The sequence below is a fragment of the Sphaeramia orbicularis genome, chromosome 17 (genome assembly GCF_902148855.1).
Source record: "Sphaeramia orbicularis chromosome 17, fSphaOr1.1, whole genome shotgun sequence".
NCBI classification, from domain to species: Eukaryota; Metazoa; Chordata; class Actinopteri; order Kurtiformes; family Apogonidae; genus Sphaeramia; species Sphaeramia orbicularis.
In genome coordinates, this window is record NC_043973.1 from 22,754,042 (window position 1) to 22,772,428 (window position 18,387).

At 40.2% G+C, this 18,387-nt stretch overlaps 1 protein-coding gene across 2 annotated transcripts in view; it reads right to left on the reverse strand.

Annotated features, from left to right (window-relative positions):
• LOC115437925 (glypican-5-like) overlaps positions 1 to 18,387 on the reverse strand; it is a 108,782-nt gene that overhangs the window by 77,792 nt on the left and 12,603 nt on the right. For both annotated transcript variants that reach the window (XM_030161330.1, XM_030161329.1), the window contains exon 3: positions 7,156 to 7,859. In XM_030161330.1, coding sequence (XP_030017190.1) covers positions 7,156 to 7,859 — 704 coding nt within the window. The remainder of the gene's footprint in view (positions 1 to 7,155; positions 7,860 to 18,387) is intronic.

Genomic DNA, 18,387 nt, shown 5'->3' on the forward strand with positions numbered 1-18,387 from the left:
TTCCAGCGTTTCTATGCAAAATAATCTATTTGAGTAACAGGCCACATAATAATAATAAACGCCACATAATGTAGTCTCCCTCCTGTGAACATTTCATCCAATGATAATCAACTACATATCTGAGAAATAACATGATTTCTTGAACTAGCCTATATAATTCCACCAGTCAAGTCATGGGTCTTGGAGAAAAAATAATATACCACAGACCATGGCTTTGTGTTCAAATCAAATTTTAATGGCCCAGCCATCAATTTTACAGTGATTTCTTAAAGTTAACATTTCCATAGAGAGGAGAAGAAATGTGGGCATTTTTTGTGGTGTCTGCTTATCATCAGCATATTAAAGAAAAATGCTAAAAAGAGGGAAGAGTAGAGGAGAGTAAGCGAAAAAGATGTGTGAGCTTGACTGAAGTGAAGAAAGGCTGCATCATTAGCTAATGGACTGCTTTGAAAGGGAGTCAGTCAGCTCCAGGGTTGGACCGACTGGCAAAAGCCAACACAGCTCAAAAAGATGGGTTAAGGCCATAGATGGGCCTTGAGTACATCATGCATCACCAAACAGTCACAAATAATAGATAAAAAGTCTAGAACGAACACACACTAGTCGCTTTTCCACTGGACATATGCGCAAAACTTTACTGATATTTACTAAATGTTGAAAAAACAGAAGTGCATAATGTCGGTTTTTCCACTGAATCACAAATGCGATGATTTGTTGACTTATTATCACAAGATGACACAAGAAGTCATTTCATAAACATGGCGATGACCTTATGTTATTATATATTACCCCTCTAACCTGTACTAAATTAAAAAATGATTTGGTTTCCTGGTGTGTCCACACATACTGCACCATGTTTCTTTTAAAATTCTTCTTCTTTGCTTGTTGTGACTTCCATCAACATCTGTTTTTTTTTTTATTCATGTGACTCTAGTTGCAGAAAAAGGTCTTTCCATTGCAGTTTTGCATGATATACCATTTGCCCGAAAAAAAACACCTCTTTCCAGAGCAAGAGCAATCGAGAAACAAGAGTTTTGGCAAAATTGTCTTTTTTTCCATTAGGTAAATTTTTAATGCCCAAATTATATTCACACTATTTGAAGGTCAATGGAAAAGTCACTACTGATACTTAAAGCATTCTAAACATACCTAAAACAAATGATTTAGTATCGGTGTGTTAGTTTATAAGGCAGAAACAATAATTCATGTTCACATTTTTCTGAAACAAGCTGACAATTAATTGAAATTGTTGGACAGAAGTTCCATAATTAATTTTCAGGATATCATTATTCAAACGCTCTGACAGGAATCAAGAATTCTACAACCCATCTGCTGTCTCTGTTTTCAAGCTGTAGAATATCTAGATGATGACTTGATTATATTTTGGATGCTCATAGATGTTGTCAAAAGGGAAATATGTGAATGACAGCTGTAATTACAAAATGTTATTTAGTTTCAGTGAAATGTGATGCTCCATGGTTTGTCACAGACATTCTGAAAAGCAATATCAGATCATCTATGTTTATATTTAGCCTTTTGATTCAGACTAAGACACCAGAGCTCCTGCTGCTTTAAAAAACACCACATACACAGTATAAAATAAACATACGCAACAAGTAGTAGGCATTTATTAGATATATATCAAACTGTATTACTTCTACTAGGGAGGTTACTTTTCTCCTGTGTCTGTTGGATGGTATGTTTATTTGTCTTTCATGAAAGTGCAGGGAATGGCCCAAGGACGAACACATTACATTTTGGGGCAGATCCATGAAGACGGACAGGGGTTAGATTTTTTTCCGTCTTTTTTTCTAAGACTGGAAGATAGGGCTCCTGATTGAGTTACAGCGCTGTGGGGCCTGTGGGGGTATGTGTCCTATTGCATCCATTTAGATATGTGTCAAACTGATATAACATCTGTGTACTAACTTCGTCTTTTTTTTTGTCATTATGGGCTTGCTTGAGATATCAGAGGATGGAATTCAGAGCACAATTTTTAGTTTTATGCTTAAAAATTCATATCTTTAACTTGGAGAATGTGACTCCTGAAATAGGCATGATGTATTCATTTAAATGCAGTTTCTTCTCACAATGATTTTAGTGTAACATGATGCTGCACTATGAAAATATAGGCTTGTAGACAGAATAAAATACAGTGCCAAAGTGTGATAACAACAAGGTTTGTTTTCATACCAGCGACATTATTTCATTTTATTATGGGCTATAGAAAAAGGACTTCAATGTAAGACACTACAGACTATTGAGGTGCCGCCATGGTGAATGGAAACCTTCCAGTCATCCCACTGGCCTTGTTTCCATTATCTAAAGGCCCAGGCTGCTATTATCATTCCTCCATAAGACTGTAATGAGAAACTGGGGTAAAACCAACAAGCGGATAAGGTAGACCTGCATATAAACTGCACTAATCTGAACCTCTGTTAGTATTTTGTCATAGGCAGACTGTTGATATCTCATTAAGAGAGTGAGTGAGTGATTAACCCCTATTCATCGTCTACAAGTACAAAATAAAAAGCCACCCCCCACCCCGGGTCATATGAGCCATATCATTTTTATGGCCATGTCAATAAACAGCGGTACGTGGTCTCTGAAACACAAGCACCGACTCTGAATGGAGAAAGTCCAAGATGAATTCAATAGGGTTACATTCAGCAGGAGAAAAACTTTGCTAAACACTAGAGCCACCATTTGCTCTAGGGTACAATAAGAGTAGCCACTTTCACTGTATATTTTCCAGTTTCGACTTAATTGTGTCTACTCGACATAATCCAGCCCCAGCCTCCCCAAATATCCATAACCATAACCATTTCCCTTCGAACCCACGTTCACGCTCCATCTCAATAAGAGCAGGAATGTGTTAAAACAGAATCTCCACTGCTGCCCCACACAACTATCAATAGCTGCCTTTCAGTCCTGCACTCCCTGCTTGTATTGTCACAGGGTGGGCTGCACATCTAGGCTCCTTACGGGACTTCTAAAAACCTGATACCTGTGCACAGGGCAATGATGTTAATGAGTGTGTGTATCTACAGAATGTGTTATGACCTAGGTCCAACCCTATGACGTACAGAAACATATAGTGCAGACTCTGTGTAGTCTGCAGTTTGCCAAGTGAGAGAGAGAACCACCACAGAATGGTTTGGGATTGCATCCCAGTGTAAAACCACACAGTCACAATAATTTCTTTAATAACAACTCCATATAATATTCTGAGTCAGCAAAAGGACAAAAAACGTTGCTTCTCTGCGCTTGACTTAACACTTTGTGCAAATGGGAACACGCTTCTCATAGATGATATATTACGATAAATTAACTGAATAAAATTACAAAATAAAATATGAATGAGGTACATTGAGGTGTAATTCAGGAAGGGAGTATTTAAAGGTGCAAGGGTGAGGGTGGTTAAGCTGACACAGTAGTTGCACATTAGAGACTTAACAGTTTTCTTCGACAGGCCACTGTGGCTTTATAAAAACATATGAGATGTAAAAGGCCCAGGCGTTGTACGTAACACGTGGAAATAAGGCTTCTTGCTGTGCAATGTGCTATTTTGTGTGTGTGCGAATAGAAATGATAAAGCCCCTGGGATACATCATCTCACTTTCAAGGGGATCCTAGTGCAGAAGTGGTGAAGAATATATGAGCAAAGAAAATTGGAGCCACCAGTGTCTGACTAGGGGCCACATCCAATTCTCCAGAGCACTGTTTTCCAGCTGAGTGGGTCTAGTTTGTATGGCCTAGCTGGAACCCTTTCAGCCCTATCCCACTTGTCCCTGTGGCGGACTTGCTGCTCAAGGCTTGTCTGCTACCCCATGAATACCAAGCAGGAATACACACATGCGTACACAGACATGAAATGCAAGCTGAGTCCCTCTCTGCATAGTTGTATTAAGTCAGTCTTTAAGCCTGGCAACCAACCCTTCCCTGTCTGTGTTTGTGCAAGTGTGTGCACAATTAGTTTTATTTCTTAGATGTGGTTCTTTTTATGTGGAGAGAAATTAATGTCGATCATTTGGGCTGTGTGATGTCAGCCGTTAAGGATCATGCCAGTGGTTTTGCATGTGGAAGCTAATTAACTTCAAATGACTTCTCTTTTGTGTTATGTATCCTATAAATATTTCCTTGAAGTACAATTTATTTAAGCTCATTTTGCACATGAAATTTTACAACTACATTGAAATGATGACAACAGTGGTGCTGTGACCCTTTAAAGTGACCAAGACATAAACACTTACATTGCATTCTGCAGTTGTAATAAAAATCACAGAAGGTTTTATGGGATAGAAACCAATAAGGACCAGTATCACAGGTTAGAGAAAAAAGAATCATATGACAGCCACTGCTGAGTGTGGATAGAATATGAGAGGCACTACCACCGCAACCTGCAGTAAAAACTATATAAACTGAGATTAAAAAATGCATAAAATATCCCAGTGGCACAATTACTGTATATTGTTTACTTGCCAAGAGCTGGATGGAATATCAATACTAATTTCAAAGTTGAAATATGCAATCCATCCAACAACTCCAAACTTTTAACGGGCTACAATAAGTAAAACTCTCAGTATTGTCCTTTAAGATAACTTTGCCAGTTTGCAATTTGTACTGAAAATAATTGACAGACTTCGGTGGAAGATTGCAACTGTACATTAAGATGACTAGAATGGCTGAGTCGAAGTTTAATCCACTAACAGCTTGAATGTTATGGCCTCTATAGTGGCAGTTGCAGCTCAGTTCTGGGAACAGTTCCAGTTTAGAGTTGTCTACAAGTGATCCCATTACATATATTGGGAAACAAGTGCACCCTGCGTAGCCCTATCAACATTTGGAATATAGTTTTTTGTTCTTTGGACTGAATGCATTTCAAAACACAGAGAGCTGCTGTTTAGCTTTGGGTAGTAAAAAACCCTATAAACTCTTCTCTATAACCCTTCATAGTCAAGTGAGGAAAAACAAGGACAAGGCTGACTGGAAACAACAACAGAAAACAGCAGACTCAGAAATCAGGTCCAGAATATTGTCAGGATATCTATCTAGAAGTTGAATATCCAGAACTTTTCAGGTCATGTCGATTTAGAGATGATCGAAGAGAATTATAAACTGTGTAATTTAAAGTAGAACACAGGGTAATGCAATGGGAACCATTATGATTTATATGTAAAATGGAGTGCAGTTTTGGTCCTCATAATTGTGTACATTAATCACTATAATCACCTCCTGCTCCTTGGTGTATGGCCAACACTCCAACACCCACATGTACAGCACTTAATATTGTTAGGATGAGAAAGTTTTTAAAGTTACTGTTTAAATTAAAGTAAAATGGACCACAATGTGTTGTATTTACTGTCTCAATCAACTGACAGTATCAACAGAACTATTACTGTGTGTAAGTGTTTATATAGTGAATTAAAAAACAAAACAAAACAAAAAAATGACAATTCATTTGTGATAATAGATTTGGAGTCTCATATCTACAATCACTGGCAGCTGATTATTATGACATGCCATCCCAGTTCCAGTTATCCAAAAAAGAGCTATATAAGCAGGTTAAACATGTATTTTAAATCAGTTATGAAATATTTCTGAAAACATTTGCTGATGCTATATACACTATACTAATTTTTAGAGGTGGTTTGATGATTTCTGTGTTAATATGCATACATTCTATGTGAGGGATGTGGCCGCCAGCCAACTGAGTGTCTATGTAAGTCCTTCAGCTTTTGGCAAGCAGGTGAACTTATAATCAGTCATAATGTTCTAGTGCAGTATACTAATGTTCAGTCCCCTCCTGAGTGTCTCTGTGGTTATATATACTGTTAATACAGCCAAATTCATCAATTCATCATGAAGCTTTTCCGATGGCCAACTTTTCCTGTATTTTTTAAGAGAATATAAGCATGATATCGTACTTTATGTAGCCCATAAAGACTGAAGGTTAAGCAGCAGTCATGTCCAACCAGCTGCTTTGTGGCGATAAAAAACAGTTCTTCTGTTTCTGTGTTTGTACATAAAATGATCAACCACAAAAGGTTAGCTTAATCTGCTGGCATCCATCAGAGCATAGTTTTAAGACATTGTATGAAAAAGCAAACAAATGCCCTTGCAACACGAAAAGAGCAAGCTGGTGTTACACTATAAAATCATAAGCATTTATTGCACTTACTGGTACGGCAACAGCCTGAATGTCAACAAATTAGTATGTCTGAGATTCATGTGTTCACAAATTTACCACAGACAACTGCTGTGCCACTTCACATTTGATTTGGTTTGCTTATTATATGAACTTATTTTTAGCAGCACTCAAGGAAACTGTAAAATTGCAGTTTGCAATTACAATTTCATTATGATTGCTGTGAATGGATCAGTCCCTATCTAAGATACACTCTTGAAGTTTAGTTATGGATTTAAGTAGAATACACAGTTTTAAAGTCTGTTCATTCATGAAACTGACATCAGGTTATAAATATTCATTTTACGATTGCATATCTTCCTGAGACCCAGGAAAGTAGTTTTTTTTACATAAAATAATTGCCTTGGTTGGAAAAAAGCATAATGCAACAGTTTTTCAGATGCAATTTTTATTTATTTATTTATTTATTTATTTATTTTTATGGAATGTCCTTTGCAGTGGACAGGATTTTTTTCTCAGTAAAGCTGTGAAACTCTTGTCCCCTTCAAAGGACAAAAATGCACTGCTGGGTCTCAGGAGGATATAGCATTAAGCACATGGTTATACTCAGTGCATACAAATGTATGCAATCTGCATTTTTCAGTGAATTTGTAATATTTCTCTACCGTCAGAGACCAAAGTTTAGTGTTGATTTTTAGCCGCCTTGTCTTTTCAGAAAATATTTCTTTCTTCAGACTCAGTCCTTGGTCATTTTTTTTTGTTGAACAAACATTTTTTTTCTTAATAGTTTCAGCACTATGCAAACATTAATGTAGTGTGCAGTGTTCTTTGTTGCATTGCAGGGAAAAAAATAGCTCATAGCCCACAAGTACCCTGCAAAACCTTTCCAATCAATACAATCAACATGGCCAAAGTACATGTTTAAAACAAATATGTTCAAACTTGTTTCAAGGTTTTTGCATGTGCCATTAAAACTGCTGCTCTCTGTTTCTTCAGTGTGTACTCACCGTGGCAGTGATGAGTGGACCATGAAGCTGTGCATAGAGCAGAGCCTCGTTGACGTGTCCCCGGACCCCCAGCAGGGCCAGTTCCAGGCTGTGCTGCCCAGCCATAGCATGGGTTAGTTGCTCCAATAAGCTGGTGTACCTCCTCCAGGGCTGATCCAGCTCAGATACACTGGCCAAGCAGCCTCGCATAACGTTCAGACAGTAGCCCACACAGGGTTTGATCAGCGTCAGGCCTCTGCAGTGAGAGCAGTACACCATCTTCACTAGGCCCTTCACACACTCTTTGCTCAGGCTGACATGTTCCGTGGCATTCATCACCTCCAGACCCTCCTCCAGGGCCAAGCCCAGTTGTCTCCCAGCTCCCAATGCTCCAGCCAGCTCTTGGGCCATGACAGCTGGATGAGGACCAAAAGGATTGACATCTTGTCTTATCATACGCAGACAGTCACTCATTTCACCTGCGACCATAACATTACTTTCGATCCCTGGATTGATCAGTCGTGTATAGACGAGTGGAAACAGGTTGTTGAAAAACTGGTGAACTGCTGCATCCACTGAGACATTGGCCCCACGGAGGTAGTGGGACAGAGACGAGAAGAGCTGGTTTACATGGGGCAGGGCATGGCGAGACAGAGATGAGTACGTTCCCTCCAACAGAGAACTCAGGTGACCCTGAGAGAAGGAGAGAAGGTACTGGAACATGTCTGCAAAGAGAGAAAAGGAGAAACATTATGAAATTAGGAGATTATGAATCAAGAAAAAGTAATATAATTATGTCAGTAATTCAGTCAGAGAACAGGAAACTGAAAACCACTGGAGAAATAAACTACATGATGTTAATAAAATAGGTTGAGGAATGACAATCTAAACCCAAGTCCAACTCCGGCCCATTAGCTAATAACCAGCTAAGCTTGGCCTATAAAGTAAACATAGTTGGGTATAATTGACTAGGAATTAAACACAATGATGAATATATCTTATAGAAAGAGACCACAGTTTATCATAAGAGTGAAAAAAGTACAGAAACATATTTGCTTTTATAACCTTATATTTTATGTATTTTATGCGGTGGAGTGGGCTGTCCAATAACCAGAGGGTTGGTGGTTAGAATCCCGCTCTGTCCTAGTCATGTGCTGTTGTGTCCTTGGGCAAGACACTTCACCCACCTTTCCTCCAGTGTCACTCACATTGGTGTATGAATGTGTATGAATGTCGGAGGGGCCACACTCTAGTCAGTCTGCCCCAGGGCAGCTGTGGCTGCTGATGTAGTACCACCACCAGAGTGTGAATGGGAGATGAATAATGGATCAAAAATGTAACGGCGCTTTGGGTGCCTTGAAAAACACTACAGAAATCCAGTCTATTATTATTATAGACAATTGGTTGCACAATTGTTTAAATACAGTAACTGTCTACGTATTAAGCATGTCCACTAGGGGGTGCACAGAAAAACTAGCATGATATACCCAATAAACATGACAATCAAATATTTTAGATTTTTCTGTCAATCTTGTTAATTCTGTGATCACAGTAGAAACAGGCATTGCAAAGAATTACATTATTCTGACATACTGGGACAGTCACGAGTTCCTTCATTTCCCTTTTTGGGTGTATTACATTTTGCGTAGATGTAGTGGATGTGCATAACCAGACCTCCAAACGGATATGGAATATGTGCATGCATGCACTCATACACGCGCGCGCATGCACACACACACACACACACACACACACACACACACACACAGAGTTAAAAGTATGTGCATCTCCGACCCAAAAAACTGGACTGATGCAGAGATTTATTAAGAGTAAAACTGTAACTTCTAGATTCTATAATGGTGCCTGACATGAACCATCTTACAACACAAGAGCACACACTTATCCAGACACATAAGCACATACTAGAAAGGGTTGAGTCATTCAGTTCTTATGTCATTTCCTGGTGAGAAAGTTAAAGCTGTAAAGCAATCAATGATGTCAGTGCACAGGCTGAGGCGTACTGCCAATGCAGTGCCACTTCTTGCTAAGCAAGGTAATGCATCAGAGTGGAAAGACAGAAAAGAAGAGGTTTCATTAGGATGAAAAAAAGTAAAATAGATTGACTCTCATTCCCATTAATCTCCTCCCTTCTCTTACCACCAGTATCTACAATCCAATTATGTGATATCAATAGACAGTATGTAAATACTGATTGTAAACATTCAAATGATAATGTAACGACGACTGTCCATTAAGGCCATTAGGTTTAATTTATAAAAGCCACCTAATTCATCCCACCGTATTGTTAACAACCCATCCACTTAATCCTATACCCTTCAGTCTCTCTACACAGTATTCATGTGTGGCACTGGTATCATCATGTATGTGTGTTTGTGTATGCTGTCCTGGACACAAAACTCTCCTCTTAGCTGTGATGTCAGCCAAAAAGCATGCCAGAACATGAAGGAGCAGTAGCAACTGTACAGAAATTGAAACTGGAGAAGGTGGGTGCATACCCCCACCACACACACACACACACACTGAACAAACTGTTCATTAGTCTACTATATGCATATGATACAATATGACCACCTCATTATTTTAACATTTTCAGTCATAATAACATTCGCTTTTAACTGATCATTTTACTTTTACACTTACATTTTCATGCAGAACATCTACCTCACACTGACCCTCTTTCACTACAGTGGCTGTTACCAAATGAACATGACTATGTTCTGTATGCGTGTGCCTATGTGTGTCCAGCCCCTCCCAGCTAACAGACTGAAGGATAACAACAGTCATGTCCTACTCAACAGCTGCACTAATATGACCGCTGTCTGCGACACACAGGGACTCCCCACTAGCCAGTAAAAGGCACAACGCATTGGTAATGCACCAGAAAACACCACTGTAATGATCAGAACAGCCACCACAGATGGAACATTTAAAGCTGTAATTTAATTTAAATGGGTTTTGAAGGGTATGAGTTAGAGTCTGACTGTTAGAGTCTGACAGCAGACAGAAAGACAAGAAGAGTGAGAAGCTGTAAAGCTTTCAGCTTCACTTCAGTGCCATCTAAGTCAGTGGGGCTAAAAAGGTGGTACAGACTGGAACAGGTCACAAGGCTCAACAGACACAGAAGATGACACCTGAGTAGTGCCCACTAGATAAGGTTATACCGCATTACATAATGTTACTATAAAATGGTCATGCTGGGAAGTATTATGGTTTGATGTTACGCTATGAGGCAAACAAGTCCACCACAAATTCAAGTGAACTCATTCTTGTGCTTCTCAAAAGCAATATGGCTGGATGCTCATCAAAGGCTTCATGACTGAATCATTAAAATCTGTTATTGTTAAAAAAAAAAAAAGAAAAAAAAGAATGAAAAGTGACAAAGAGAAACCTAGGAGAAAAAAAGGCAACATATGGTGGGAAACCGCCAGGAAAAAACGGAATAAAAAGAAGCAACTGAAATTTTCATCAAGGAAAAACAACTACTGTACAAGTGGACTCCACCTTGTGAACATGCTCAAACATCTGGATTCATTTGGCCCCTGGGTTCGGGGCACTTCCCTGTCTCTTCATTGCTATTACTTCAAATATATCCTTCTCTGAATATACAGGATGAGGACAAGAGTCCACCTTGCTTCTTCTCTACGTTCAATAGTTATTCTTTATCCCCTATCAGGTTTTCTTACACATTAAAATAGATCCAGCCTTTTATTCTGTGATAAATCAAGTACAATTGTTGTGGGTTTCTCTGCACATCCCAGTGCCAGGAAATAGAGTGAGAACAAAAGAAAATAATACAAAAAAAAAAGACAGCTTTTATGTTCTAACTACCCCTGTATGATTGTTGGGTTTTATTGTACTGTCTGACCACTGAGTCTGAGTCTGTATTTGACCACATACACTCAGACACAAATTTGATGGTGGCTATCATTACCCTGTCATAGGCCGTCATCACAAAGGCTCTTGGGAAATGAAGTCTGGTTGGCTTGATGAAATCTGGCATGAAGCAATTATTTTTAATTTGCAAGGAAGTATAAAACACTGCCATTCCAAAGTATAACTCCCAAGCTAGCTGTACTTGAGTAAATTACAGTCTATGTAACTCTGTAGGATTAGTTTGATATGCTTCTCCACAGTATAAACAATGTGTTTCTGGTAAAACCATATCTCTGCTCAATGCTCAATACCTGTAACAATAGCTGTAACTAGCGCGCTAGCACTTTTATAAACCTGCTCATTCCTGCAGCCTCCTTCCAGCGACTGGAACCGATTACAACAAAAGCTAAAACTCACACATCCCATTTTCTTCATTCAAAAACTCAATCCAGTCAATAGCCGATCAACACTGCACATGTCCTCGGTTGAGCACTGTTGTATATATTGTACATTAAAATGCACTGCTGCACTTTGTACAAAACGGCTTTCTGTATTTTATATTGTCTTGGATCTGACTGCCGCCTCTTCAGTTCTCAATTGACCCACCTGGTTAAATAAAACTAAATAAAGAAATAATAAAAGAATAACAACTGGAGCGGTGGCAGGCCCTTGTCCTGTATCTACATGGTAAACTCTGGGACAGGATACGCAGCAGTTTCCTTCTACAAAAGCTATGCCAGTGCCACTTTCTGAGATCACTGGGGTTTGCAGATAACAAGGTACTTCCATTTTACAGTCACATTGCATTACGGTCAAAATAACTTCAGTTTTCTAGCCAGCAGTCTATGATGTTTAAACCACCGGAGCCAAGATGTGTGCAGGTGTGTCTAACTGTGCAGTGCTATTGCAGCCATTGCAGGTACCTAAATACTGTACTGAAATGCAGCCCAGACGCCAGGTACCAAACAGTCAGTAATATAGCATTATACTAACTATTTACTTTTTTAAAGCAGCATATGGAATAATTGATGACTTTTGACAGTGGCGACTCCTAGTGGTTGTGTGAGTTTAGTGTGAGTGCATACGTGTGTCTGCTAACACATGCTTGGAGATGCAGTGATATTGTGATAATGAGGTAGGAGACACTGTTCTCATACCATGAAGCTGTAGGCCATTCCTATCTTGGCAATCATTCCTGACCGGACCCAACCAACCATCTTCTCAGGCAAAAGCATTTTAATCCTGCCACAGGCTTGGGTTTCACACAGGTCACCACACAGATATGTGACACAGTGACACGTGTGTAGATTACATATCCTTGTTTTAATTAGTAGAAATACTGTACATTGGGCTTTCTCCCACCCAGCATTTGTCATCTTAGGTTACACGGGAAAGCTGCATTGTCACACAATCTTCCAGCCTACAAGCAAACAGTTTAGTGATAATAAACTAATACTGATTGAATCATCATTGATCTGTTGATTCATTAATGTGTGTCAAAAATACATGTCTAATGCCTTAAGTGGGAGCATGAGTCATCTGTCAGACAACTGCTGCACGTGTGCTGTTCATGCAAAGCACTCCTGCTAAAAACCCTCCCTGAGCCTTTCAAAAACTCACATACGCAATCACAAATGTACATATCCCAGCTAACCCCTGCCCTAAATCCCAATTTGCTTGTCTTGCCCTATCAGGCTGCTAACAGGTGGGGTAATGAGCTTGAGTCAGAGGACAGGAGGTGGTTAGTAAGGAGGAAGGGGGGCGGCGAGGAGGGAAGCAAGTTCTATCTCTCCATCAGCATTCCAGTAATTAAAATGCGGTGCAGCTATATCAAAACTCTTAAACATAAACAATTCCACAAATGCCAGGGGCACTCGGGGTGCACTGGGCTATAATGTGATAGAGAGGGAGGAGGAGGAGGAGAGGTGGAAATTGGACTTGGGGATCACTGCTCTCCGCTTTGGCCAAAGTAGGGAAACATGATCGAAGGCAGGGGAATGAGCAGACGAGAGAAGGACTGGGACAGAGGAGACAGAGCACAGGGCAGTGGGTGGGGGGCTGTGGGGGCTGAGGAGAGAGCAGGGCAGAGAGAGAGGGAGAGAGAGAGATGTTCAAATGGCTAATGCCATACAGGGGAGATGTAGAGGGTAGCTTTGGAGCACACTGTTGACAGACTGATGGACAGCACCTCTGGTCCTAAGCATTAATGGGGGCGCAGGCCTAAAGTGACCTCCTCCCTCATTTCTCCTTTGTTTATTGGCACATAAATCACAGTGTGTCCATTGATACAGTTTAATGTGGAGGAGCAGCACTGAGTGTCACATGTATTAGTACTTAGTGACAACTACTTACAGCTGCTATCAATGGTATGCCAACTACACAATTAAAAATTACAACTGTACACTTAAATACAGAATGAAAATGATATGGTATCATGGCAGCCTTAATATATTACATGCTGCTACACATCCTCTTTACTCTTTTTTAGCAGCTGCTTCATACCTCTGAGATCTGCTTTTATGGAAAGGTAAGCTGTGCACATATGAAAAAACTCCTGCATCCGGCCTATAGCTTTAAGAACAAATACATATGCCGATTGTAACTCTAAGTAAGGGAATGATAAGTCAGAAAAATAAAGAAGTCGGTTTCAGTTTCATGTGGTGTAGTATTCAACAGACCAGGGCATAACATAAAGTGGTCCTTTCTCCCAAACCTAGACACACTGATGACAGTTACTGGGTAGACCCCATGTTTTAGGGCTGCACGATTAATCGATTTTAAATCGAAATCGGATTTTTTAATTAGGACGATTTTTAAAAAAGGGAAATCGTAAAATCGATTTCATCTGTCTCGTGCCTCCGGGCCGCGCGCCTCCGCGCACCCGCGGGCTACCGTAGGCTCCTCCTCCTATCAGTGACAGCGGTTTGTCACAGAAGTCTGTGTAATGACCGGACTTTAAATGTGTTAATGAGCCCGCAGCACTTATAGCAGTGAAAGACGTGGCTTCACGTACGGATCCCGGAACTGAAATAGAACTGCATGCGGATCACTCATCTTACGTTGTCCCGGATCCGTACCGTACTGTCTTCTTCCGAACCGGGTCCGGGTCTCTGGTCATCAGCCTCAGCAGAGGAGCCCACACAGCCCTGTGCCCACACACATCCACCAGCTCCACACATAGAATCCCTCCAGCGTGTCCTGGGTCGGTCTGTTCCACGCACGGATCCCCCAGTTTAAATAGAACCGCATGTGGTTCCCTCATATTGTGTGGTCCACGCACGCACGCACGCACGCACGCACGCACGCACGACTGATGCCTGTCACTGACTTGCATTGGTATCACTTCTGTGGGCCAGATACCCCAAAAAGGGGGGAAAAAAAAAAACTTTTTTTTTTTTTTTTTTTTTTTTTTTAAATAAATAATTTAGTCCTCTTACTTGCTAAATTTTTCATTCACCAATGTAAGTTCTGTAACACAAAACCAAATAGTATTTATTTTTTGTAAGATGTTGAACTTTATTTAAAGCTGTTAGATAAATCTGGAAACAAAAAGGCTGTAAAAACATAAGTATTTGCTCTGATTTGGACATTTTATTGTAGTGTTTTCCCCCTGACAAACTTATGTTGTTTTCTTCTAGTTGTATACATTGTTTGTACACTCTACTTCATTTTAAAGATTTAATGAAGAGAAAAAAACAAAACAAAAAAAACTGTGGGTTCATCACATGATACCATCACAGATTTGAGGTAGGGAGCAGTGCCTTGCATAGTGGGCTGCTCATGAAAACGACATGCTGACTTCTGTTGTCTTTTGTAGTTTTACCCAAAAATCGAAATCGAAAATCGAGTTTTTAGAGGAAAAAATCGGGATTTTATTTTTTGCCAAAATCGTGCAGCCCTACCATGTTTTCATGCAAGTTAGGAGGGAAACATTTAAGCTCACATTTGATTAACACGAACCAGACCCTTGAATGGATGTCGAGGTGTGAAAGGAACCTAAGATGAAAGGGAGTCTAATCAAGAATTTTTTTGCACTTTTCTTAACAGGTGTTTTAGCTTTATTTTTAATAAGGACACAGGTTACTTATGTTTCGACCATTAGCCAAGACTAATCTTATTGGACCATTACAAATTAGACAAAAATGCTTCAAAGCAGTTCGTTCACAGAAAGAAGTCCTTGTAGGAAAATTCTAATCAATAAAGATTAGTCTTAACAGTTTGCTAGAGATAGATTGCACTGCGGTTGATTTAAAAACAGAGCCATGTAAAGCCTTTGTTTAGGTTGGCAGAGAGTACAATAATAGATATCATAATCCATTATGGTTCATACACTCTGCCCAGTCCTGGCTTGTCTCTACATCCTTTCCTCTCATTTATTGTACTTTATGCTCTGGAATACAGCGGTTAAATGACTGGAAGATCAGTGAATGAAGCGGACCATAGGGACTTCTTAATGGTGTGCTAGGAGCCACAAAGGCGAGGATAAAGGAGGAGAAAAAGCAGAGGAGTTCAACACAGGGCATTAAATGGAAAAGTGAGTGAATTTGAATTGAGGGATGATGAAGTGAGTAAGTCTAGGGGGATAGAAGGAAGACCGCCAGCTCCATCTTACTTTGGGCTTAAAAACCGGCATGAGTCACAACACAGATCCAACACATCAAAAATATGCACACAATTATGTATTAAAATCATACAGGCGGTACACACCGTAATTTCCCACACTCGTCTGATGGAAGTATCTCTCTGTCACTGACATAAGGTTCTGGCCAGTCTGAGAGTCTGTCCAAAACCTCTTTTCCCGACTTTTCACATCATTACTTTACCTCATTTTTCATAACATAACTTTATTTTGGTCAAAACCCACCGTTGTCTCTGCTGACAACAAACTTTGCTTTGATTAGACACTTATTTCACCTATTATGTAGTTTATTTTCTGATTAATCTCATCTTTTTGACTAAGATTTTAGCCAGCTACTTTACGTAAAAATGTGTGCACTGGCTCATCTACATCTCACTCTTAAACACAGTTCTAAACATGTGCACAGGCACACACTAACTAATACATTTTATGGCTTCTGGGATTAGTTTGGGAAACACGGGTGCAGCAGAGTCGAACAAGACACAGGAAATAGCCAGGCTGAACAAATCACCGGCATTAGAGTATAAATCCCATCAGACAGACAGATTGTGTTCCAGAAAAGTCAAATTGTCTTGAAAAGAGAACAAGCCCTGGGAGCCTTTTGTGTGATTACCAAAAACGTTAGTGGACATTAAACTTACAGTGCGCACAGACATAATCGACACCAAGTGTGTTTGTTGAGTGGAGAGAGAGTGTTGAAGAAAGCATTTGTAAGACGGTGTTGGAAAAATCATTCTGCATGAGATGGTGTTGGCAGCTAATAAAGGGGTATATTTCTCAGTCTGATTTCATTCTTGTAATGTCAAATTATGTCTGTGGAGACTGGCAGCAAGCTAATATACACAGACTTCATATTGGTTTAGGCATCAAATGTAATATGGAAGAACATGGGTAGTGGGTGAGGAACACGGGCTGCCTTAAAGTAGAACAATGAAAAACAGAAAGCAGATCTTTGGAGTGAAGTAGAGGACAAAAAGCAATCTGTATTAAGGTTTGTTCTGTGTACTGTTGGCAGCTGAGTTATCTTTAAGACTTAAAAGTTCCCTGCAGCGCACATGCCATCAGCCAAGTTGCTGGCAGCGCGCCCACGTAGGCCCATGAGCTAATTAAACTTCAATTGCTTACAAAACATGGACCACAGAGAGAGACATAGCAGAAAGAGGGGAAGAGTTGAAAATAAGTGGACTTTCAGTATACAGGACAAAAATGTGTTGCAACAACTTTACTTCGAATCCCCCACAAATACCCCCCCACACACACACACACACACACACACACACACACACACACACACACACGCCACACCTGACAGCACCACATTCAAACACACCTGTGAACACTTTCACTGAAACTTTGCTTTGACCATGAGCCTTCCCTCTAACTCGGTTTTCTTGGTTACTTTCTAAGCCCGACCCTACTCCTCCTTTTCACACATTCATGGTGAGGTGAGAGCGGTAGATGAAAAGCAGAGGTAATTAAGGAAGCTTTAAGTGCAACTTTATGACTATGAGAGGCTTTGAGCTTATCCCCTCTCTCCTCCCTCCTCTTCTTTGTTCTTTCCCCCTTTTCCCCGGTGAACATTAGTCCTGTATTTTAAGGGGAAACACAACCTGCCCTTATGTGTCATGTCTACTCAGGAGATTAGAAAGGCGTTGTTAAAACACAAACTTGCTTAAGAAACACATACACACTGACATACGCAATGTATTCACTACACTATTAGGTCCATAAACGCGTTTGCTCCCCACCCTGTATGATTAAATGAGACGTGTAGGGATGGATTCCGGATATCCTCCCTAATTTGAGTATGAGCTCATTGTGCAGTGCAATGTCATCTTGTGTCCAAGCATCAGCCTCTAGAGCAATAACCCTGTCGGTCAAAACATCTGCAGAGAAAAATAAGTGCAGACATGGAGTGGGAGAAGGGATGATGATGTGAGAAGGGACAGGCTAAAAAGATCACAGGCAAAGTAAGAGCAAGTGAGACCTTCCAGACAAATCCAGAGATTGCAATAAAGATAGAAGGACCTGCGTCTGATGAAAGAATTAAAATGGATCAGCCAAGTAATTCATCACCCTTGACATTTGCGCACACGTTGACTTACAGTCACGCATGGCCATGTAATGTATGCACACAAGTACATATATTTAATATATGAGATTGCTGCGTTCACATTGGCTGAGCTAGCTAAGCCACCCAGTATGATCTTGACAGCCAAAACAGTGAAAAGAGTGGGGAATTTACGGAATCACATCAACAAGGGCGGCTTACTATGAAAAATATAGCTTCAGGCAACTTACTTCTATCTGTTGATCTAACACATGTCTACTGTCTTCAAAAAAAAAAAAAAAAGCAATCAAGAAGGCTACACATTCCCAAGGTGTGGAAAGTTTCAGCTCAACCCCCTGTGAAAGCCTGGGGATACAATCACTCATGGGGAGAGACAACCAACCAGGAAACGGCATTATCTTATGCATCTTTCCTCTAACAATTCCTACATCTCCCACCCAATTTACAACTAAACCAACAAGTATTCACTTCCACACATATTCACTGGAATACACACATGTACACCTTCTCTCTCAGGACATGGGGTCTGGAGAGTTCTTGAAAGTTGAGACAAGGATCAATTGCGTCACCACAACTAGTAAAAGCCTCTTTCTCCGTCACGCTCTCTATCTGTTGCACTTTCTAAAATGCACCAACATTGCAGGGCACC